Source organism: Thunnus albacares, chromosome 16 (genome assembly GCF_914725855.1).
Source record: "Thunnus albacares chromosome 16, fThuAlb1.1, whole genome shotgun sequence".
Classification (NCBI taxonomy): Eukaryota; Metazoa; Chordata; class Actinopteri; order Scombriformes; family Scombridae; genus Thunnus; species Thunnus albacares.
This window is the reverse complement of record NC_058121.1, coordinates 12,561,940-12,585,342: the sequence shown is the minus strand read 5'-3', so window position 1 is coordinate 12,585,342 and position 23,403 is coordinate 12,561,940. Positions and strand designations below refer to the sequence as shown.

The 23,403-nt window shown below is 40.4% G+C and overlaps 1 protein-coding gene across 6 annotated transcripts in view; it reads right to left on the bottom strand.

Annotated features, from left to right (window-relative positions):
- adgb (androglobin) overlaps nucleotides 1–22,176 on the bottom strand; it is a 39,490-nt gene extending 17,314 nt beyond the window's left edge. For 4 of the 6 annotated variants that reach the window (XM_044377373.1, XM_044377374.1, XM_044377376.1 and 1 more), the window contains exons 1-20: nucleotides 22,006–22,176; nucleotides 21,589–21,748; nucleotides 21,317–21,409; nucleotides 20,083–20,154; nucleotides 19,634–19,810; nucleotides 17,193–17,332; nucleotides 15,262–15,348; nucleotides 12,887–13,059; nucleotides 10,959–11,035; nucleotides 9,886–10,060; nucleotides 9,360–9,453; nucleotides 8,560–8,722; nucleotides 5,955–6,000; nucleotides 4,770–4,881; nucleotides 4,542–4,605; nucleotides 4,095–4,202; nucleotides 2,846–2,954; nucleotides 2,237–2,375; nucleotides 747–861; nucleotides 174–341 (exon numbers count right to left, since the gene is read on the bottom strand). In XM_044377373.1, the coding sequence (XP_044233308.1) occupies nucleotides 174–341; nucleotides 747–861; nucleotides 2,237–2,375; nucleotides 2,846–2,954; nucleotides 4,095–4,202; nucleotides 4,542–4,605; nucleotides 4,770–4,881; nucleotides 5,955–6,000; nucleotides 8,560–8,722; nucleotides 9,360–9,453; nucleotides 9,886–10,060; nucleotides 10,959–11,035; nucleotides 12,887–13,059; nucleotides 15,262–15,348; nucleotides 17,193–17,332; nucleotides 19,634–19,810; nucleotides 20,083–20,154; nucleotides 21,317–21,409; nucleotides 21,589–21,748; nucleotides 22,006–22,076 (2,343 nt within the window). In that variant the 5' untranslated portion in view covers nucleotides 22,077–22,176. Of the gene's footprint in view, nucleotides 1–173; nucleotides 342–746; nucleotides 862–2,236; nucleotides 2,376–2,845; nucleotides 2,955–4,094; nucleotides 4,203–4,541; nucleotides 4,606–4,769; nucleotides 4,882–5,954; nucleotides 6,001–8,559; nucleotides 8,723–9,359; nucleotides 9,454–9,885; nucleotides 10,061–10,958; nucleotides 11,036–12,886; nucleotides 13,060–15,261; nucleotides 15,349–17,192; nucleotides 17,333–18,176; nucleotides 19,221–19,633; nucleotides 19,811–20,082; nucleotides 20,155–21,316; nucleotides 21,410–21,588; nucleotides 21,749–22,005 lie in introns of those variants that run through there. The other 2 variants (XM_044377375.1, XM_044377378.1) reach the window with 2 other exon arrangements.
- Nucleotides 22,177–23,403: the final 1,227 nt, after the last annotated feature.

Here is a 23,403-nt window from a genome sequence, read left to right as displayed (position 1 = left end):
CTCATAAATAATTTAATCACATCCTATATATACGGGTGTACTACAATGTGGTTTAGCCAATTAAAGACTACACTTAATATATGCAACATGCATGTATTTACAAGTGGATGGTGAGTTAATCAATGTATGTACAGTACAATTATGTGCCACAATTGGTAAGCAAGCTACAGTACCTTGTGGAGTTCCCACTTTCCCAGGGTAGTGCTGATGTTGTTGGGACAAAATGCCTCTTCCAGAGCCCTTCTAGCTGCTGGCTGGTCTTGCACATCACTAAAGACAGCCACCTCTCTGGACAGGGCCTTCAGGATGGACAAGGACTGCTCTGTGAAACGAGCACTTTCCTTTTTGAAACAAGAGAGCAGTGGGAAAGCATCTTAATTTTGTTTACTGGCTCAGTTTGCAAAATGCAAATTGAATAGAACAGGAAAGCTGTATTCCTACAATACACAAGATATTTCAATGAATTTCAGTGGTGGATCACATCAGGATTGTTTATGTATATTGTGTGCTGGACTGTTAACGAAAGATGACATAAAGAAATTGTATTTCTTTGCTTGTAGCACACGCATTAGCCTCCATCCCATTCATTGTTTCTCAGATTAAAGAATAGTTTGGTTGTTAAGGTTATGTATTCGGTATATTTTTGCTCATAAATCCTGAACTTTTAAACACAGAGATTTTCTGCTATTAAAAATGACTGTCAATGTTAACTGGTAATTCAACTGACAACGAAGTGCCTAAGTCACCTTGGCAAGATGTGACATAATGGTTTCTTCATCCCCAAAGATGAAAGGTGTCTTGCTGCAAATGTGGACATGGTAGCCCAGTGCTGCCTTGGTGTGGAGGGACAAAACATGGCGCCTGAAGGTGAAAAAAAGGAAACTAAAATTTTAAATATTGGCGCACATGATCAAGGTTTGCCACATTCTAAATTACACTTTTACACTACTAAAATTACAAGAAACTAATTGTAAGCAGTGCAGAGGTACACCTCCATCTACCACCCTGTGGCTCCACAGTTTTTGGTAATAGTAACTATACAATTAGGGGGAAATGTATGAAACAACAGTGCATTCTACTGAATAAAATCCATTTCTAGTCTTAATAGTAGGATTATATTTCTGTCAAGTTATACTGAGTGGATCAAACAGCCAAAAGTTCTGTAGCCCGTCCTCTCTGCCAAGCGCCAAGCTGAGTTCACAGGGCCTGGTCAGGATTGAGAGAGAGTGGAACCCCACTTCCGTGGCCCCATTAGCTTTACATAATTCAGCCATCACAGACTAACTAGATGGATGAGCGCTGAGGCGGAGCTGGGCTAGTTCTGAAGAGGAAGAGGACAGCATACAAAAAGGGAATGGGTGGGAGAGAGAAAAAAGAAGGAAAAAGAGTATGCGAGACAAGACAGATGCAAGATGAGACAAATGGAGAGGGAGAGGGAAAGCGGAGAGATTATAAAGGAAGAAAGACAAAACCAGTATAAAAATTCAATTATTATGGAAGAGGAAAGAACAAAGGGTCAGTGGAGAGACTATAGAAAAGAACAGATTGGCAGAATAGTGTACCATGGGCTGACAGGACAAGAGAAAAGGAGAGTTTTAAAAATGATTGCTGCACAAAAGCATGGAAAGCATAGAGAGTGTGCACTATGGGGCATATGGGCACAATAAGTTGAGCGCTATGTGTGTGATTATGGCTCAGTGGTAATTGCACTGCTGCATACCTGCACCTGACCCCAGAAACTAGGCCCTCTGCTTCTAGGCCAAGCAGGACCCATTAATAGAGACTAGGACAGATGCTTTTTACTGCTTTTCAGAGCATCTGAGGTAGGCAGATATCCTCTGCTCACTTCAAGATAGCTTTAAGTAGAACTCTGCATAGCTGTAAAAATCATAAGAGTTAAACGCTTATATCAAAGTATTATTCTCCCGAGAATGCTGTGCAAAAAATGCATACATTTGTATAATAGGTTTTAACATTAGCAGCACTAGTGCCATGCTGACGAGTGCTACCATATCAAATACTAAAAGTATGGAATGGCTTGGTAAAGGACATAATACTGTGATTGTAGGTAATGGGGATCATAATACACATAAACATACAATAAAGGACAGCGTTTTGTGATGTATCAGCCTGTGCTTGCTAATGACCTTGATCTAACCTTTTCATTTTGATCTGTCATGACTGCACAGTAAAATAACTTGGTCTGGGATAAAAGAATAAACCATCAATGCCCTACCCCGAGGGTAAGCTAAGCATGACTGCCTTTGAAGAGGTGGTCTTGATGGTGAGAACTGGCAGCCGAGACTGCAGGTTCTTCCAGGAGTACGGCTGGACGAGGAGAACTGCAGACCTACATGCTGCTGACATTTCCTTTTCTATGAAGTGTTGTAGGGTTGAGAGCAAAGGTGTATTGGTCACATGTCACAATCAGATATCATAAACAGAGTAGGGCACATTCATAAAATGTGAAGATATGTATGAGTGTTTGCTATGGATATTTATATACACCAATTAAGGTTATGATGTTTGTGCATGCTGAAATAAAGAGTTACAATTGCTGATACAGACTTGAGTCAAGCTACCTACGTTACTCTCAGAAATTTTGTATCTGAGTAAATGCGTGTGCATTTGTGTGTGTGTGTGTGTGTGTGTGGTCCAGGTATTCATCGTGTTGTGGGGACAAAAATCTGTTCACACCTCCACAGCCCCTCAAGCAAGTCCCCTTAACGTAAATCATTAATTTTAGGGTGGTTTTGGTTTAAATTTAAGGTGAGTTTGAGGTTATGATAAGGTTGTAGTGTGTGTGTGTGCGTGTGTGCATGCGAGCGTATATATAAATCCTTACTCTCTTCAGCTGTCTCCCCCCAGAGAAGCAGAGCAGAGAAGCTGATGAGGATCTTGGAAGGTTGCAGGCTGTCCACACACATGTAGTGAGTGCCTCTCACCTCTGAACACTGGGAAATACACACACACACACACACACACACACACACACACACACACTGGCCTTAGTTATCAGTATGAAGGCAGACAAGGAAAAGAACATGTGAAAGAAAGAAAGAGCGGAAAGCCACAGGGAGGGATGATGGATAAACTGATAGAAGGGTGGCTTAGTGGAAGAGAGGTTGGAGTTAGGGGGAAAAGAAGGGGAGACGGGGAGTTAAGTGGAGGAAGTAAGAGGAGATAGAAAAGAGCCGTGCAAGCTAAAGAATCATTTGAAGTGGCATCTGAATAAGAGAAGCCAAGATGTCAAATTTAGTAACGTAAGACAGTGAGAAAGGCAGACAGAAAGACAAAGCAGGAGACAAAGATAAGGGCAGAAAATATAGACATAGAGAACAAGAGTAGAGTGAGAGAATGCATACGTGTCCGGAATGACTAGCAAAACCATCCCTCTATATATGCAGACAAAAGACACAAAAGTCAGACAAAGCACTGCCCTACACACACACACTGTCACTCTCAGACACCTTCAGTGGTGTGTATGTATGATGTGTGTGACAAACAGGCACATTACAGATTCAGTACTTCCTAAAGACAGGAGCAAGGACACTGACACCTAGCACAAGGACTACCTTTAAAAAAAATCTGGCTCAATTTATGTTGTTTTGAGCTGAGTGAATAGGATCACAGTTACATTTAGATGTGAAATGTGGTTGAAAAATGCGTAGAACTCTAGTGGGTTAACCTTGACTTAAAATTGTTTTTGTCAAATAAAAAGATGTGTTTGCCATGTTTTTTTTTGTCAATGTGCGTTGTCCTTCCTTGTACTTGATATGATGGGAACAAGTGGCAACCATCTCTGCTGAGGAAGAGTGGAGCCATTAACCTTCCCACATTTCCACACTTGCTTCTGACTTTGCTAATTTCTTTATTCTTTTATTTTTTTTCTTTTTACTCATGTCTTTTTTTGTCAGGCACTAAGTAGCCTTAGTTTCAATAAATACTATATAGGTACATATTCACTTACTACTTATTAGATTCAATGACATAAATTTATCATCAATGGGTACTATGAACAGGGTTTGGTTGAATCACACATGGCAAAGTATGGGCTCATGGGCAATTTTTGGTGTGTGTTTGTGTGTGTGTACTTTGGGGCTTGCCACAGCAGATGACACATGGAGGGATCCAGTAGTAAGAGACTGTGAAGACGATCCAGTGCAGTTGATGCCTGTCGCAGTTTTGGGCAAGACAGTGCTCTGCAGACAACATCAGCTAAGTCAATAGCAATATATCTGCTACAAACAAATCGAAAACAAATTACTTTGTTACCATAAAGAGGAAATTCATTTGGTCAGAGGTGCAGACAAGGGTGAAAACAGTACAAAAATGTAACAATACAGTAGACACTAGATACAGTACACTATTAAAACTGGGGACAAAATTAGACATTTAGCTGTCAGTGTTAATGTGCCAAAATACAAACACATAGACACATGTGAGAATGTGGAAATAAATGCAAAGCTTACACCAGCATTGTAGACTGAACAGACATTACAGACATTGGTCAATAGGTTGATTCCTGATACATACTGTACCTTAAGGTGAGATTTCTGAAAGTGGTGTGGGTATTCTTGTGGTTTATGGAACACTAAGAGAGTACTAGAAGAAAAGCACAAATAAATGCCAGCGATTTGTGAGCTTAGTTTTAAAAACTGTTGAGGCCTCTCAGACATACTTTTTTCACTGCTGTCAATGCTTATCCATTGGTATAGTATTTTTGTGGTGCATAAGTTCATATTTGTGTGTGAGTCTTTGTTTCTCACTGGAAGCATTTAGCAAAGTCATGGAGATCCACCCAGGTCTCCTGCAGGATGGGTTTGATAGGAGCTGAAGGTTCCTCAGTCACAGGTTCCTTCAGAGCAGTTTTGGGCCGATCTGGGGGGAAAGCCAAAATCTACTCTTTAGGGTGAAATGACACTCAAATTCTGAATAACACTGAATTTCAATTATGAACACTTTTTCTCAGGTTAGGGATTTGGTGTGAGGTCTACAGTATCGCTGCCTTGCTGAGATGGTTTATAAAGCAAAGTACTTTATTTCTTATCATTTGTTATTACTGATATAAATATACAGCATCTCAGTGTAAGAAAAACATGTCATTATCAAGCTGAGTAGCATCCAAGTTGGCTGGAGCTTTTCATGCCACACTTAATACCAAATGGATATAGAATTGCCTGTGAAATCTCCCATTTTCAAAATGCTGCGAGTAACGAAATGCCTCTTTCCTCTTGTGACTCATAGCATGTTATCCTAGACTCAAATCATTATCTCAAACACAGTGAGTCGAATTGGCCAAACTCCCACATAATAGCATAGTCTAAGCGCACATGCACATCCATACTCCCACTCACTGACTCCCACTATCTCAATGCATGTGGAGAAAGGTCATAGACATATGCACACAGACACACTCTCCACCCAAAAACACACGCACATAACACAAACACACACACACAGTTGCTCTGCCCTCGAGCTCTACTCAAAGCGAGAGTCTGTTCAGAAAGCTGAGGCGGCGAGGGCCAGCGTCTCTGCTGCTGAGCAATGGTGGTCTGTTCACTCAAACTGCAGGTGTTACTAAGCAACTAAACGGGGGCAGAGAGAAGGCAGGGAATTGGCCGGTTGTCATAAGGCATAATTTCAGTCCCATCTTCTTCAAAGTGTCTTGGCCAACCAATGGAGGCATGGAGCGAAAGATGGAGGGAGTAGAGGCGAGAGATGCAAATACTTCTAATCACATTAATTGGGTTGTGCTACTCAGATGGGATTCAAGTCAACCAAAAAATGAAGACCTTCACTTCATATATCATTTCCAATAAACCAAAATTAATGAGCATTTGTATTGGAAGTCCGATATTTGACCTTGGGTAAGGCAATCTTGTGTGTTGATACAGCACAGATTATTTTCAACAGAAATCCGGGGCCAAGCATTGCAAAGAAAAAGCTTATACCACTGGAGATGTCATCATCGTCCTTTTTCCTGTCCTCTGCAGTAACCTAAAGGGACAGAGAGAGAGAGAAAAAGAGATAGTGAGGGAGGCATGAACACTGAGTTACTGATAGAGTAACACTGCCAGAGATACGCCTCCACCCTCTAGTGATTCCATGCCAGCTGTGGTGTTGCGCCATTCTCGCTGAACACCACAGGACACGATGCACGGTTTAATGTGACAAGGGCTGCTCCTCCCCTGCTAAAAACACCACCAGGGAATACCAGCTCTAATTTACTTCGACTGTCAGTGACAGATGAGGAGTTATTATGTTGTTTAGCATGTTATTTCTCTTAGAGGGGAATTACTCAACAGCTCTGATTTCATGCTCGTTTGCCCAGCAAAATAAAGAAATATAGCTAATGAGTCATTAACAAATCCTTCAAATGCCATATTCTTCCATCCGAGCAAGGCAGGGAATGACATGGTCTAGAGAAGGGCATTGCTGCTGCTTTGGTAGCAAAGCTGAACTTTGAACTTTCCTTTTCCTCAAAGCCCCTTCATTTGAAGCTTTTTTCAAATAATGCTCCCCTGAGGAGCAATCCTGGTGAATGTCCAACAGTTTACTCAGCTCTAAATAAGAATTATGGCTTTGTGTCATGTAACTTCAAAGCAACCCCAGCCAAGACTCTGATGAGTCAGAGTGATTGTTTGTCTGTGTGTGTGTGTGAGTCACCACTTATTTGAATAAGTACCCAGACAGACGGAAAAGAGGCATTGTGATTAGGGGGCACACTTGACCTCCTCTCCACCACTTTTCCTGCAACAAAAATATAAATGTGTCTTTGTTCACCAGAGAGTACATGAAAGTTTGAGCCGGGCTCTAAGGCATGGTATGTCCTGTCCACCCACGCCATGTCTTTTTATAAGATGGATTGTCTTACCTGTGTACAGTAAGAAGACACTGAAACTGATAGATCTTACACACAAGGCTCCAGGGATTTTAAGCTGCTGCTTTCAGAGAAGAAAGCTATTTTCTTTTCTGTGATTAAATCACAGTCATGGGTTGATGGGTGGAAGAGCGGGCATTTCTTTAATCCCACACTTCATGGGGCTTTATGTTACACAGCCAGAGTTAAGGCTTTTCTCTCCAAGTGGCTCTCTCTGTATTTCACATTTTCTCCTGAGGTGTCCTCAGATTCATACATGAAAGTAATAAAGCAAAATCAAATCTAAAATATCTTTCTGTGGCTCTTCACAGTTCCTGAGGGACCACAAGCAGACGGAAATGCATTGATCTGAGAGGCCAGACTGGAATTTGGGAATTGTAGTTCTCTGGCCCAAGTAAACTGAAACCAAAGAGGGGCTTTGGTAATTCAGTGATTAACCACATTCCAAGAATATTAGAGGTTAAAACAGCACGCTTACACCAAGGCCTAATTCTTTAACCCACACTAAAGTTGAGTGAGTAGGCCAATGAGGGTATTAGGAACATCATGTGACACCACCATCTCTTCTCCTGGGAGCTAAGCACAGAGGTTGATTCTGTTGGCCGGCGTTGACAGAAACAGAGGGAGTGGTCAAAACAGCAAAAACCCCTTCTCACTTAAGTACAGTCCCCTCAGCACGTGACCCACCATGTGCACGCGATGAGTGGGAACACACATTTAGTATAAATGTGGCACACATATGACACAAACACAATCCACATGAGTGCGTGTGCGCATACACATCAAACGACACATCAAATTAGCGTGTCCATACTGCCCTAGCCTAACCGCTCTATAACTGGTCACAGTTACACAAGAGGGCGATTAATATGAACTCTATTTTTTCTCTGTATGCTAGGAGTGAAGTGTAATAATGAACCCCCCCAGGAGACGCAGACACTGATGGCTCACCATCTAATTGCACTGCTTTTTTCATCAGCACAGTACACGACCTCTCCCTGTATGAAACCCACACGGCCCGTTCACCACCACCACACACCAGAGATTCTCTTTTCTCATCTCTCTCTTGTTTCTCGCTCCGCTGTCACTTTCTCTCCATTTTTCATTCTCCCTCCTTTCCTTTTCGGCACAGTTGCGTCCCCCTTTATTCTTCTATCTTTGTTTCTATCCTCATCTCTGTTTCTGTCTGTGTGTCTCTCTGCTGCTGCTGCTGCACTGAACCCCACCCAACCCCCTCATCTCCCTTCGCTCGCTAGTTCTCTCTTTAGTGCAGATGTGCCCCTGGTCAGTGGTGGCCTGGCTGGGAGACAACAGAAGTGACTTTGAGACTGGGGGATGGCAGCCTTGTTGTCACTGGCACACAGAGCTACTCTGATGAGCCTTCAACTGCATACTTAGAGGGGCGAGGGAAAAATGGAAAAAGTGAAGTGAGGAAATAAGAAGAGACAATAACATTTTACAGTTCCTACTTTCTGTAAAAACCAATGGTTATTTTCAAAGCTTTTGAACAAAAAGTATTACTGAGGGCTTCACAGATCCTCATGGCCATGGCTTAAAGTTACCATAATTAAGTAGGGTTCTGTAGTTAACAACAAGATGCTCTTTAAAATGTTTAAACACACATGTTGAATGTGTAAAGTAACTTTGTGCCTATAGCAGACAGTAATTCTAAGTACCTCTATTTTGTCAGTGCTGTTTGCTGAGTTAGTGGTGCGTTCAGCTGCATCAGGCTCAAAGCCTTCTCGGCATTCAGTCTCCTCTTTTTCAGCAATCGACACCATAGGGGATCCGTAGCACTGCTTCTTGTGAGCGCTCTGCTTCGCCTCACTCTTCACTTTGCTTGACACACAAAGACACGTATTCAAGTTATGTGCAAATACATGCTGCATATTATAATCATGACATCTCAAGGCAACACATTTAGAAGCAATGGACCATATCATCTACAAATGAGTCATGCATGTCATGTTATAGATATCAAATGACACGAGAACAGTATTTTTACCATAACACTGCTTTGATCAGTGATTTGTTTTAGGTTAAGAGTGTGAGGAAAGATTTCTCTGTCAGTCTAGTAACAGTCAAGTGGGAGTAAACCAATCTTTATAACACTGTAGGCTCTGAAGTGTAAAAGAATAAAAAAGAAAAATGCCCAAATAGTTTAAATTTCTCAGCTGCTGTTGGTGTGTCCTAGCCCTGTTGCAGGGAGAAAATGGGGCAGAGATAGAGGTAGAGTAAGAAAATGTGAAGAAGCAAAAAATGGTAATGTGATAATGATAATGTACTTTATTGATCCCCATATGGAAACTGTTTTCTTGCCTTTCTTCCTCCACAGGGAGGTCAAAGCACAGGTTAGCTATAAAATAATGAAAACTCTATTATCAGTAGAATACAGTTAAATGAGCAGAAGAAGAGGTCAACAGAAAAGATTAATCTCATTTAATTCCTCAATTTTAGATCATTTCAGTGTACACACAGCTCTGGGATTGGGTCAACGCTGCTCTTGACACGGTAGGAAAGAAAAGGGCTGGCAACCTCGATGAACTGCTCTGGTTTTGACAAAGGGAGCTCTGCGAAAAGAAATAAAGAAAAAAAGAAACCTTCACACATCATGCCAGCAATGCTTTTTCACACTCTCACTGCCTTTACTGCATTTTTCACTCAAGAGATCAGCTGATGTCAGATATGCCCGAGCCAGCATCTATTTTCACTACTGAAATATTGTAGCTATCCTCCTTCTATTTTCATTTAAGCATGCAGTACTGTATGCCCTCTGTGCTGTAGGTTCTAAATCTCCTGCAGGCTGCATTAGCACCCGCTTTGCTTTCTAGTCATATTTATTTATGACATTCACCTACACTCTATCATATAATTTGTGCTTTTCAATTTGTTTGATATCCTCCCCTGCATCCTCCTCCTGGTTTCCCCTTCACCACCTGTTCTTTCCAAACTCAATTTCACCATCTTTTATTTCCTGCCTCCCTTCCCTGTCTCTCACTCACTCCGTGGTTCATCTGTGACCACAATCTCCTTGCGCTGGCGGATGAGTTTCCATCGGGGCACAGGCGGTGGTTTGGGTGGTGCCTCCAGTGGGCAGGCCCGGGTTCTGGTCAATAGGACAATGTGGCTGTATAGTGAAGAGAGGCCATACCGACGTAGAAGCTCTGAGGAATTAGCCTGCATGCCGCCACATGGACAGATGCACAGAAATTAACACACATGCAATACTCACTCTTAAACATGAACATACATTTTTTAACCTAACCCACACTAAGAATCACTGTCACCTGTGATCAACTTTACAGGTAAATTAAGTTCAACAGTCAAAAGGGGATTCTGATCAAAGATCAGAGCGTGGAGGTGATATAACACCTCCAACAGAGGAAAAATACTAGAGACTGTCCACCAATTAGGTTCAGCATGGGTGTAAATAATAAAACGAGAGAAGCCTGTTGAGGCAAAGCATCCAAATAGAACACAACATGCCCCCAGATCACAAGCACTGTTATGTTTCATCTCTACCACCCACTGTTACTGTTTTCACATGATTGTGCTACATAAGAGAGGTGACAAAGGCAGCAGACATTTTTAAAAGTATTAAAACACTTTGAAATATGTGTTAACATTCAGGATAAAATTACATGTCAGTTAATTAAATAAAATTAGACAAATTAAAAATTATTCTCTCTTTATATTTATTTGAATGCCTCCTTGAGGGCTGAACATTAGATTTACCCTTTGTACTGCTTACTGTTGAAGTTGATACTGCTCCTCCTTTCCACATCTCTCACGTACACATTCCTGCCAGATTGCATCTGGAATATGTAGTATTTGCCTCATAGTGTGAAACTGTATGCTTCCGAATCTGCATTGCATATCTGACAGTAATCTACAGTCGATTAAATCTAATTTTCTTGTATGCAAATGTCTCGTAACAGTATGACTGTAGAGTACAGTGGGGGATGTAGAGTGTTACACTGTTATGGACCACATTGTTATGAGACACATTTGCGTCCATGAAAATGTGTCTCACAACAGTGTAACTGAGATACAAGCAAGAGAGGAAATGACATACCATTAGGCCAAACCCAGAGGAATTGTTATGCAGCTGAAATGGGTAATAGCTAGCACACACTGCTACCTCAGGGGTACCTGAGAAACACACAAACAGAAGACTGATATCAACGTAGGTTAGCCCAATAGGCAAGTCACACAAATACAGACAAGCATAAACACACACACACAGCAATATACACATACCAGTGCAAATTAAAGCAGACACACAACAAAACACAGTTAAATTTTCAAGTCAGTGTAAAGTGAGCTCCTGGAGACTTTAACCTCTCTTGTGAGAGCGCTATCTGCCTCCACAGGCAACAAGAGAGTATCTAGGTTATCTATGGATGGCCCTGCCCCCTATAGTGCATCTTAGAGTATATCATATAAGGAGCACATGGGCCAGGAGACATGGAAAATCAATTTGAAGGACCGTGGTGCGGAGAGATGGGAGCACAAGACTAATATAAAGGCTACACATTAAGAATTGAATACCGAAGTGGTTCTTCTGCTGCGTAGTGATTCATGCATTTAAATTTATGCATTTCAACTGAAAATAAATGTGAGCACTGAAACAGTGAGTGAGAAAGAATGTGTAAGTTTTGTGTGTGTGTGTGTTTGTGTGTTCAATGTGTGTATGAGAGCACTCCGCGATGCATTTCCCAAAAGCATAAATGTCCTGTGAATTAATACCACTTTGTGTCTGTATGTCATCACATTATGTTAATATCCACCACCTTCATTACTGTAAACAAGCGGGATTGCAGAAGAGAACAAGGGACAGATTAATGTCAGCAAGAGCAGGTGGGTGAATATAAAAGCATATTCATATGGTGGCCCAACCATAACAAAATGTCATGTTGTGTTCTTGAATGTAATAATATGCTGAATACAATATAAATCACAAGCACAAGGAAAAAGTGTCCCCCGTAATTTCCTCTTTACACTGTTTTACACTATTTTCAACACTAAAATCAGCTTATTTATAGTTAACATGTGTACAGCACAGATTCTGCAACGCCAAGTACAATTAGCATTCTACTGGTGATCACATATGAAAGAACTTGTATTTCAATGACAAACTCCTCTTTTAATCAATAAAACCCTCCTTGGTAAAGCCTTCATTTCTCTACCTCTATGACCTGAAACAACACCGAGCCACACACTCTTTTTTTTGAGGACATGTTTCAATCTTGCCGTCATCAGATAACCACACTTGACTTGGGAGGCTCCTCTGCCCTGCGGGAACACCAAATAATTCACCCTGCCACTGCTCCCTCTGCTGGTTTATTTATAGTCCACCATACACACATTAACCTACGTACCCCGCACTCCATAATACATGAACTTGGGAAAACAGGAAGTGATGCTTGAAACAACAGGAAAGATGCAGCAGGATATTGCCTCAGAAATCACCAATATTGCAGTATGGCACAATAGTGACCTCAGGCCTGGAGTTTTTCCTATCGTAAATCACCAGAGCAATATTATGTAGGTTGCAAAGGTATGAGGATTAGCACTACTATGAGAATAAAATCATTGATAGGTGCAAGTTTCTGTGGGAGAATGAAATATTCATTGCCATGCTCCATACTAGTTGAATTATGGATGCTGAGAGAGGAAAATAGAAATTTACATACACTATGCATTCACATACATACCTGCAAATAGACAGTGCATACACACAACACACACACATATATATGTATATATACAAAACACAATATATCATTTTTAAACAGGCCGCTGATAAGCTGGGTAATAAAAGCATTTTGTGCATACAAATGACCACAGGCTAATGGATGACTGATTTAATTGACTCACTCAATTAAATGTACAAGCAGGGTGTGTAATTGAGATATATGTTTGCAGGAGGGCATGTGTGCACAATTGTGTGCCTTTCTGTGTTTGTGTGATTTGTGTGTCTGACTGTGGCACACTTCAGACCTTTACTTTTCTCTGGCTCTGGCAGCTTGCTCTTGCTGTCATTCAGGCTGGAATCCCTCCCTGCAGCTGGATCTGCAGTCTGAGGCTTCGTCTCTGGCAAACTCTCATCCGGGTGTGTAAATATGGGAATGCTGTCTCGTAAGAAATCCCAGACTTTTCCCAAGTATACGGGCCTGAGAAGAGATTAAACAGAATATGATTGGTTACATGCTACAGGGGATGGCATTACTATTCTAAAGTTTCCCCAAAATCACTTTACAATTACCCCTATTTTGTTTTGCAACTGAAGGCATTTTTGAGCTGGTTTTGTCTGGATATTGTTTGCTTATCACTTTTAACATACAAAAATGCGTGCCTTTGATTTCAAACCCACATGTCTATTGTCCAGCTTACAACATTCAGATGAATATTGTCTGTTTCTGTTCCTTCTACTATACTGTCGCTCTATTTATGATACATTTGGCTGTAGCTCATAGCTCTCACGTCAGCATTTCCCTCTCTCTTGAAAATATATTTCATAATCCAGTTTTTTTATTGTTATTTTTATTTTATTCCAGACACGACTTAACATACCGAAGAAACCAGTAAATTATGAAGCTGGAGCCAAAACAGTATGTAGAAGTTGGTTCCTTGCCTCCAGATTTATGGGTCATTTCCACACATTCAGGCTGACAACATGGTGCGAAACAGCAGCAGTGGTAATGTTAGGATATTATCTTGTGTTATTGGACCAGGAACAGTGAATATCATATTTATGTGTGATGGGGGAACAAGTAAGAGTGAGAGAGTCATGTCATTTTATTGAAGGACAACTTTGTTTGTTTAAAGGGCAACTTTGCTGATCCTTTAAGTGGATCATTCTGATATGAGGAGGTTTCGTATGTCCTCCTCACATAAAAATATCTGCTCTGTGTCACCACTGCCAGCTCTCTCTGCTGTCCACTGGTTTAGATTTGGCTTTAATTACAGCATGAATTACCCTCTGTTTTTGGTATGTGTCTTTTACCTATGTTGGGTTATGTTCCAGGATGCTTGGAGGCAGAATGAAGGGCAGGATCGTCAGAGGAGATGTGAACAGCCTGGCTCACCTGTATTTAAGATGGCTGCCAGACCTGCTCTGGTTCCCTGTCACCATGCCACAGCCTGTGGACACTCCAGCTCTCCACTTTTTCATTATTTTTTGATTCTTACTTTTACACCCAACTCATGATACACTCATCCATACACTCCTGTTTTGCTTGATGTTTATGTTACTCTGTATTTTGGCCCAATAAAACCCTTCAATGTGACGTCTGTGTGAGTTTCCTCTTTTGTTAAAAGAAGGAGCCAACTTGTAACATCCTCCTAAGTAGATCCAATAGCAACTCTGATATCATCTGATATCTCTAATATGTGGGTGGTAGGTAGCTGATAATGATGCACTAGTGCATAATATTGACAAAAAAAACTTTTTAAATACCACATACAGTAACTTTGTACGTGATTTTTGTTGGATAGAACAATGTGGTGATTCTGTCAGTCAGAACAATGAACATCCCAAGATTTCTTATTCCAACCAGCTGCATTTAGCAATGAATGTTAATATAACTGCTAAAAATACAGCAGTCAAAAAATTGGACACACCTTCCCATTCACTTGAATGAGAAAGTGTGTACATCTATGAAGTAGACCGTGAGCAGAATGTTATTTGTTGCAGCCAAAATATTGGCGGAATTGCTTTTTTTGTGTTAAACAGTAGGAAATAATAGAAAATAAATCATTTGTATGTATTGGTACGTGCACATAGGACTCTATACCATGTGTCACGAATCAATCTGAAACACAAACACAGTCATGCTCAGTGCCTGTACATGTTGATAGAGTTCCCAGGCAACCCACTAGCAGCAGCTAACCTGCTGAGCTAGAGAGAATAACATTCCCCCAATCTACTCTAAAACAGTGTTGCCCCATTAAAGTCCCATCACTGACAAGCTGAGATTCTCCACCCCGTGCAGCATCTCCTCCCCCCATTATTATATATATTTATGTTTCCATTTTAGCCCAGACAATTTTATCCAAAGTGTAACTTTCTATATTACTGTAGACAGATACACTTCTCTACATGATTTTGCTACAGTATACATTATAAAATAGTAAACTAAAACAGGGAAAAATGCATTGCTTGTCAGAATGTGTGAGTGCCTTTGTTGTGGAAAACTGCCAGAGATTAGATAGTCTGATTGATTTTCTCTTTTTGGTTTTTTGGAAAGGAGAAATGAAAAGCAGAAGGAGAGAATGACAAATCCACCAGTGAAGACACAATAAAGAGGATCATATATGATGATGAGGAAGACACAGATATGTAGAATAGTGGAGTGGACCGATGAGGATCTTACTTTATGGGACTGATTTCTGGGATCCAGCCAGTGAGGGTGTGGATAAAGGTGAACTCCCCTATCTCCCCGCAGACCTCTGACACTACACTGAGAGACAAACACACACACACACACACACACACACACACACACACACACACACACACACACACACACACACACACACACACACAACCCAATTGCAACTGTTTCAAAGAATAAAAGACAAACGTGCAACAAACCAGAGACTCAATCCAAACCACCTATATTGGCACTCCAAATGGAACTTGTGAGGTCAGGGTTTCAGTGTGGGAAATGGAGTAGACAATATGCTTGTCATTCAAGTGGTTTAACTCATGAGAACGCTGTTGCTAGGCAACTAACAACAACAATGGATGTCACTTTGTACTCTTTGCAAAAATGGTGAATGACAGCGTGTTTTCTCTCTTCATTTTATCATTGTGCCTTGGACCAACACCAGCGAAGGCAACAAAGGTACCTGACTTCCATTCACTCCGCTATTTCTAAAAGCATCAGTGTTTGTGATCATTTCCACTGATTCATGAACACCCGAAAAATGGGTTGTTCACTATTCTTGTAAAATCCGTAGACATGGTGACCATTTAAGGCACAAATACCAGCTAACAAAGGTCAACAAGTCAACAAAACTATATATTATTGTCTTAATTTTTCATATTTGTCATATGTGGGGAATTGTGATTAATATTTAAGTATCTTAGAATTGATCTTGAGGAGTGTGTATGAGAGTGTGTATCATTTACACACAATTCTCAGTTGAAACAGATGGCTGCAGCAACTTTAATTGGCCCTCTTGGGATGCTGTGGCCAACCTGTCCAGTCCACAGCCATGATACCCGAGGAAGTGAAATCAATACGACGATCAGCAATGCCACAGTCCATAAGCAGCACAAAAAAGCTACTCAGCACTGAGTGAAGGAGCCCTCAAAGTCAGCTTTTCATTAAAAGAGACTACAGATTTTCTGAAGAGCCCCAACAGACACCCAGGCAAAGTTTGGTGTTAGTTCAGTGCTAAGAACTTTCACTACGGCTTATAAAAGATTCACTAAGAGAGAGGCTCCTTTGTTTCCTGTCTTGGATGAAACATTTATGTCTCGACCTTCTGTGGACACCGGAACAGCCACCTTTACACACACCATGTTGCCCCATCATTGACACGCACATTGCCTGTCTGTCACCAAATTCAACACAGCCCAAGGCAGAAATCAGGTCAGGTAAAGGCTTGGCTAAGTCAGCAAAAGGCTCTCTGTGGGGGTTCTTGTTCATGTGTGAGCTTTAAAATGTTTAGTTAATTTCTTTTTTTTTACAAAAGTAAATATTACATGTATGTATGTATGTTATCTAGGAAATGAACTCCTTAAGTAACTTTAAACTTTCAGAAAACATTTACAGTACAATATATATTCTAGAGTGCATTTCTACTGAAATGTTTGTAAAATGAAGTAATTCAGCATGACACATTGGATATCTTTGCAAGCACTGTCATCTTAGCTAAATTTGAAAACAAAGCGCTCTACATTTCGATAATTAAGTTGATCGGGGTCAAAAACATCTTAAAAATCAGTTAGAAGATTCAATGACCTGCTTTTATTTTGTTTGTGCAGATGTGCTGAGACATTCAGAATGATGAATTACTGTGTATATTGAAAAAAGGCAGTAGAAATTGGGCAACAGTACTACCCCGCTTTATTTACAGCGTGAGTACAAAGGGTTAGTGTGCATACTGTGTATTTTTCTAATGATCTTATCAGAACTAGACTGCGTAGTGGGAATGGACTGTATGCTGAATAATTGTGAGTCTGTTCTTAAGCCGTTTTACTTTAAGACTATAACAACTGTTTCCCAATTCCTCGAGGCTGTACTGAGATGCTTATGGAGTCTTATAGAGACTGTTGGAATGCGCAGTAACTCACTTTGTGTTGGCAACTTTAATGAGAGCCTTAGCCAACAGCATTGGCCACAGCTCTGACTGACAGGTGGAGGCAGGGAGAAGCAGGTTATTTTCTTCATCAAATGGCATGGAATCATCAATTGTTATCTTTCTCCAAAAACCCTAAAAGCAAGGATTAAAAACACAGGGAGAAGAGAGAAGATATGGTATAACAATGAATGCATCTTAAAAAAAAGTAGTTCTTAGAAATAACACCATCTCTTTATATTAGTTTTTTCTCTTTCATTCAAACAATAGCAAATTATGTGCACATTACTGTAATGTAACTTATTGTAGATTACATGGGACTTGCACAACTTTCACATGCAGCGGTGACATAATTGTTGGATGAAGTCAAATGTAATTCAATGTAACCCTTATTGTTCTATAATATTCTTAGAACTGCAGATGTGGATAAATGTGTTTCTAAACGTAAATGTTAATAATTACACACAAAAAACATGTTGACCAGGGTTTCACAGTCCACAAAAATGAATTCAGCTTAAAAAGTATTTTTTTATAACCAGTCATATATTCATATATTTGTATATTCACACTCAGACCAGTGTGGAATGCTGCAATAGTTCAGGCAGAGCACTGAAGTGGTGCTGGCATCAGCTGATCAGCTATCAGCTGTTTTATTCATGTTCAGTATCATTGTCTCATTGATATATCATCTGGTTGGCAACCAGCTGACTACTACCATCCAGTCACATTCATACAAGTGTTCTAGGTGGCCTTCATAACTTCTCAGACAGCTGCATTTGAAGGGAATAAGAGGAAATACCTTGATTGGTCACAACCGATACCACTCTAACACACCTGCTGCTATTGTATGATAATGGATTTCTCCTTCTATTTCCAAGTGCATCACAGGTGTGACTCATTCATTGATCATTATAATGGGCACCAAAAGTCTATGTGGAATTTTCCCTAAAAACCCAATGTGTTGTTAATTTAGCATCACCTCAGAATCTCTGTGATCTGGACTGGACTTGTTTTGGACTGGCACTTCCCCTGGCATTAGCAACCATATGCTTGCGTCTTAGCATCCTGAGTTGTGTCAGTGCTTGTTACATGCTGTCTTTGGTGTGGTCTGTCGACTGGATGTCTGGGGGAGTTTCACACTGCTTGTAGGAAAGAACAACGAAAGCAGGCGATAATCTGACTGTCAGTTCACAGCTGTGCCTCTCCCTTATCTATCAGAACAGTGTGCACGTGCAACGCAGGCCCACATACAGTGCGGACACACTCTCTTTCTTGCTTGTTCTTCCACTTTCTTGTCAAACCATCGCCTCGAGGAGGAGCTCGATGTTCGCAGACAGGGTAAAATTCAGTGCAAAAGGACAAGTTAGAGGAGAGAGGAAGAAAATCAGGAAAGGAAAGACGGAGAGAGAAAAATGATAATGGGATGGACATTCACAGCGGCATGACGGAGGAACCGGTTGGAAAAAAAGATTGGTGAAGAACAATAAAGAATCAGACAAGCTGAGGAGTAGCTTATGAAAAAAACAGCCGGGGGAGGGGGGTCTGGGTGCTTAATGCCATCTCAACCACCATCTGTTAGCGTGCTATGGCTGGCACGGGGACTGCTGCCTACAACCGTGTCATGCTTGTTTGTCAAGGAAAGAGTCACAGTGTTACAGAACACCATCACTTTTAGCTCTGTCTTTTCTCTCTCACTCTCTCGCTGACCCATATTATCGTGCAGGAAGAAGTTCCCTTTCCAGAATGACACAATGATGTAGTGTCCACTACTTACAGATCTGTGGCAAGCAAGCAACACACTGAAACTCACAGACCAGCAACTTCAAGCTGTATCCCAAAGCAATGATGGCCTTTATTATGCAGCCAAAAATCTGTAAACTCCTTACACTTACACACAATTAATATGAACGGCACCACAATGCATAAAGCCCTCAAAGGGTTGTGCCTGCTGTAGACTCATAAGGCGTAGATATCCAATTTGAGTCTTGCTCTCTGAGAGGCAGCTGACACCTGTTAAGCCTTATCTATTCATCAGGCAATGTATGAAGCCTAGCCACTTTTGGCACAGCAGTGAGACTGATTGATTGGAGCTCTGAATGGATAAGGCTTTCTCATTTACCCCCCACCCCTCCTTCCACCCTCAGTCCATCCCCATTCCCCTCACATCTGCTGAGTCTTGTGGGGTCCACTGAACAACACAATGCAACCTTGTGCCACACATTGCCTCAAGTGTGCCTTTAAAAAAAATGTGTGATTAACATTGCGTCATTGTGAAGCAGTGACTTCATCTGCTGTGATAATGCAGAATGTTAGAGTTTCTTACCATGTTCTGTATTTCGGTAAAGGTCAAACCAAACAGACATCCTTCTGTAAATGAGAGTTAACAAAGCCTCCAGTGGATCTGTGATTATGTGTGAATGTGTGTGTCAGGCTCACCATCCAGTAGAGTCTGACCACGTATTTCCCATAGTTGTTGTAGAGAGGCACATGACCTTTCACCACCTTGCACAGCGAGTAGATGTGCTCCCAAGGTCTCCAACCATCTTGCTCTGTACCTCCACTGTTACACAGCATCCAAACAATATAGATCTCACTGATGATCCACCTCATCAGCTTAATAGAAGAGGAAGGAGAGAAGGAGTGATCATGAGTCTAATGACTACTGTACCAACCAATCTGTAAATCTATTGACTGAATCTTTAGTTACATGATCTATTATTCTATTAATCAATAGGGCATCACATTACCCCAGTCTAATTAATTTCTGTCAATCAAACGTCACTCTATCTGACGTCTAAATTATACTGCTGATCGATAATGGCCAGCAAGAAGTCAGTGCAATCTTAAACAATAGACAAGTAGAAAAAAAACTGCTGGAAACTAACCTCACTGCAAATCAGGTGATCATTGGAGGACATCAGGTCAAAGGTTGTTTGATTCTCAACAACAGTGGGAGCCTTAAATAAAGAACATCATTTTAGGTGCAAATTGATATATTTTCACTTTTAGCACCTTCACAGCCAAATGGCTGACAACCTTTCTGCATTCAGACTGGACTGTAAAATACAGTGTGTTGTAGAATAGCATCCGTACATATTAAGATCATTCATTATCTTTAGCTTTAGAAAATTGCTGTCACAGGTCACCTGTTTAGTGGTGGACATAATTATGTGACCTACTTCATGCTTCTCTACTCATCCCAGGGACTTAATTGGTCTAACCTCGCCAAGATACTCCCAAGACTGTGTCTGCAATGAATATTTGACTACCAAATTAATAGACTCTACTATGTTACTAATTAAATATGAATTAATGGGTCAGGTGATGGTGAGAGAGATCAGCAGTGGGTCAAGGAAGATGGTGTTTTCTCCCATCGTTAAGGCAACTCTAAGTAGAAAATAAACTTTTAATAATTTCCATGAATAACATAAGCTTTAGAAATACAGACTGGTATAGATTGATGAAGAGAAAAGATCATTCAAGAGCTGTTGCCTGCATCTGTACGGCTGATTGCTTTTGTGATTAGCCTGTGTTACTCTTGTATGAAATTAATTAAATGCTTTTGACATCTTGAGTGAAAAGGCAGCTTGTGACCTGGCAGGGACTAATTCAAAAAGCAGGAAGCTTTCAGTAATTGCTCACTACTGCGCCAAGAGAGGGGTAACAGAAAAGTGAAGTGATGCAATTAAAACTTCAATGGTGGCGACTAGAGAGCAGATTTCTTTAGCTACATTTCACTACACGTTGTTAATACATGTAATGGCTGCAACCAACAGTTGCATAATTTAAATTTTTTGATTAAGAAATCAAACCTTTTCATCTATAAAATGTTATATAAAGACAACTGACTTGTCAATTTACAAAGATATGAAAGTAGAAAACAGAAACAGTAACCAGCAAATGTGTATTTTAAAAACTTAAACCACATTGATTAAGATCCCCAAATTACAGAATACATTTATCGTCATTTGGCAAAAAGATGAATAATCAAAAAATGTAATCGCTGACATGAACATACCTACACAAGTTGTCTTTATTCATCATTATCAAATCGCGACAGGTAGACATATGCCATGTCGTATCCTATTAGAAGCCTTATCATGGAAGTGTGATGGTTACCTTGTTGACAATAAACTCTGTAGGGCGCTTCCAGGAGTGCACTCGCAAAGATGGAGGCAGACAAATTTTACCTTCGGGATCTTCAAAGAATGGCTGCAGACAAAAGCACACAAAGTGAAAGTGAAACGCAGAAATAAAATGAACAAAGAATAAACATATGTCAAGAATAATATCATTTTTAAAGTGAGTTTTAAGCAAATTATAAATTTTGCAAGGCACTATATAGTTTATATAACTAACAGAGTATAAATTATTTTCTATTCCAGATTTACAGCAGTGGGACTCTTTGTCGTTTTTCCATCTTCAGCTCCTTTGCTTGAATCCCATTTCTCCTTGTTGACTTCTGCATCGTTCCACTCAGGCCAAATTGGAAATCTGCATTTCCACACACCTCCTAGGCTCTCAGAGGAAGTGGCTGCTAGAGACGTTGCTCTGAAATGATAGCAATTCATTTAATTTGTTCCTGGCTTTCTTTTTGTAAATAATTAGCAATGAAATTAGTCAGCTCAGTACCAGAGATTCAGTCTAGAGTAAACCCAGCAAATCTCTGTTTATCCTCAGAGAGTGAATGTCTCTGGTACGGTTAGCAAGTTTCCTGAATGCTAGTTTATTTAGATGATAGGTTGCTAACGGTAATGCTAACTGTCACAGCAGACCTTAATTAGCAAACCACATTAACTCAAACTCACTCTGTCTGTCGGTCGGATAAAGACACTTTGCTGGAAGAGGACTCCTTTTTCTTTGACAGCGTCTTGGACATTGTATTTAATACTATAAATGTAAAAGCCAAGTTGCCTGACGGAGGTGCGTTTGTTTGAGTCTCTCCCACTGCTCTTGAAAGTTTATGCGTTGCCAGGCAACAGAGCTTTAACGTGGGCGTAGTCTTGAGCTGCTGCATCACTTGTTACTATAGTGAGGGATGGGCAGATTTTCCTGTATATTACATCTTCATACTGAAAGTAACTTCAGAACTACACAACGTGAAACCATAAATTAAAGGACAGATTCACAGTTTTTCAAGTGTGTCTTAAAACAGCAGTCAGGTGCCAATATGAACACTGAAAGAGATTTTCCTCTCTCGACACTGTAATCATTTCTCCTTTTCATCCCCTTTATTTATTTATTTGTTTGTTTAAATGCGCTTTCAATGTAAGTGATGGGGGCCAAAATCCACAGCGTGTCCACTTGGTCATTTTGTGCCAAAATGCATTTAAAAGTTTACCTGAAGCTTATATGAGGCTTCAGCAGTCTGAGTTAGTCATATCAAGTTGATATCTGCCACATTTACAGTCTTTTTAGCATCAAATTCCCTCTTTCCTTGGACAGTGTCAAAAAGAAGTATAGTATAGTGACAAAAAGAGGGACTTTGGCACTAAAAAGACTAATATTGAAAGATATCTACTTGATTAATTTGGCACAGAATGAGGCTTATGGATTTTGGCCCCCATCACTTAAATTGTAAGGGCATTATGAAGGGATATTCTAATGGCCAATATGAACAGGAGGAATGATTATAAAAGGAAAAAACAATTTCAGTGTTTATTTGGGGACCTGACTGTTGTTTTAAGACAGACTTGAAAAATTGTGAACCCACCTAATAACCATCTAGCCTTACTGCTATTTCAATTGACAGCTGCAGAATATTCTGAACAAAAAATTGCAGTCCAATACAACACAACACAATACGGTCTCAAAACTTGCTGCAGAGTTGAATCCTTTCTGACACCGTCTCAATAAAAGAGTAACAGTAAAAGCATCACAAAAATAGCAATATGGAATTGTATTGTTTTTTACGTTTTCGTTATTTTGTTATAGACTCAAGCCTGTCACCTTGTGATGTACTGTACATTTGGCTCAGAAGAAAGTAGCAGTACACTGTCACAGAAACATTGGAATCAAGTCTGAGATAAAAAGGGAGTACATCAATACTCTGTCAAGGTTCAAACTTTCTCTGAAATACATGCTGACCTGTTTTAATGATGTCATGTGGATTGCAGTATTGGCATTGAATAAGAGTTGCTGGAATGCTTTTAGAGAACACAACTGGTGTGGCTCTACTGCATTCCTGCTCTGGTAACAAATAGGTG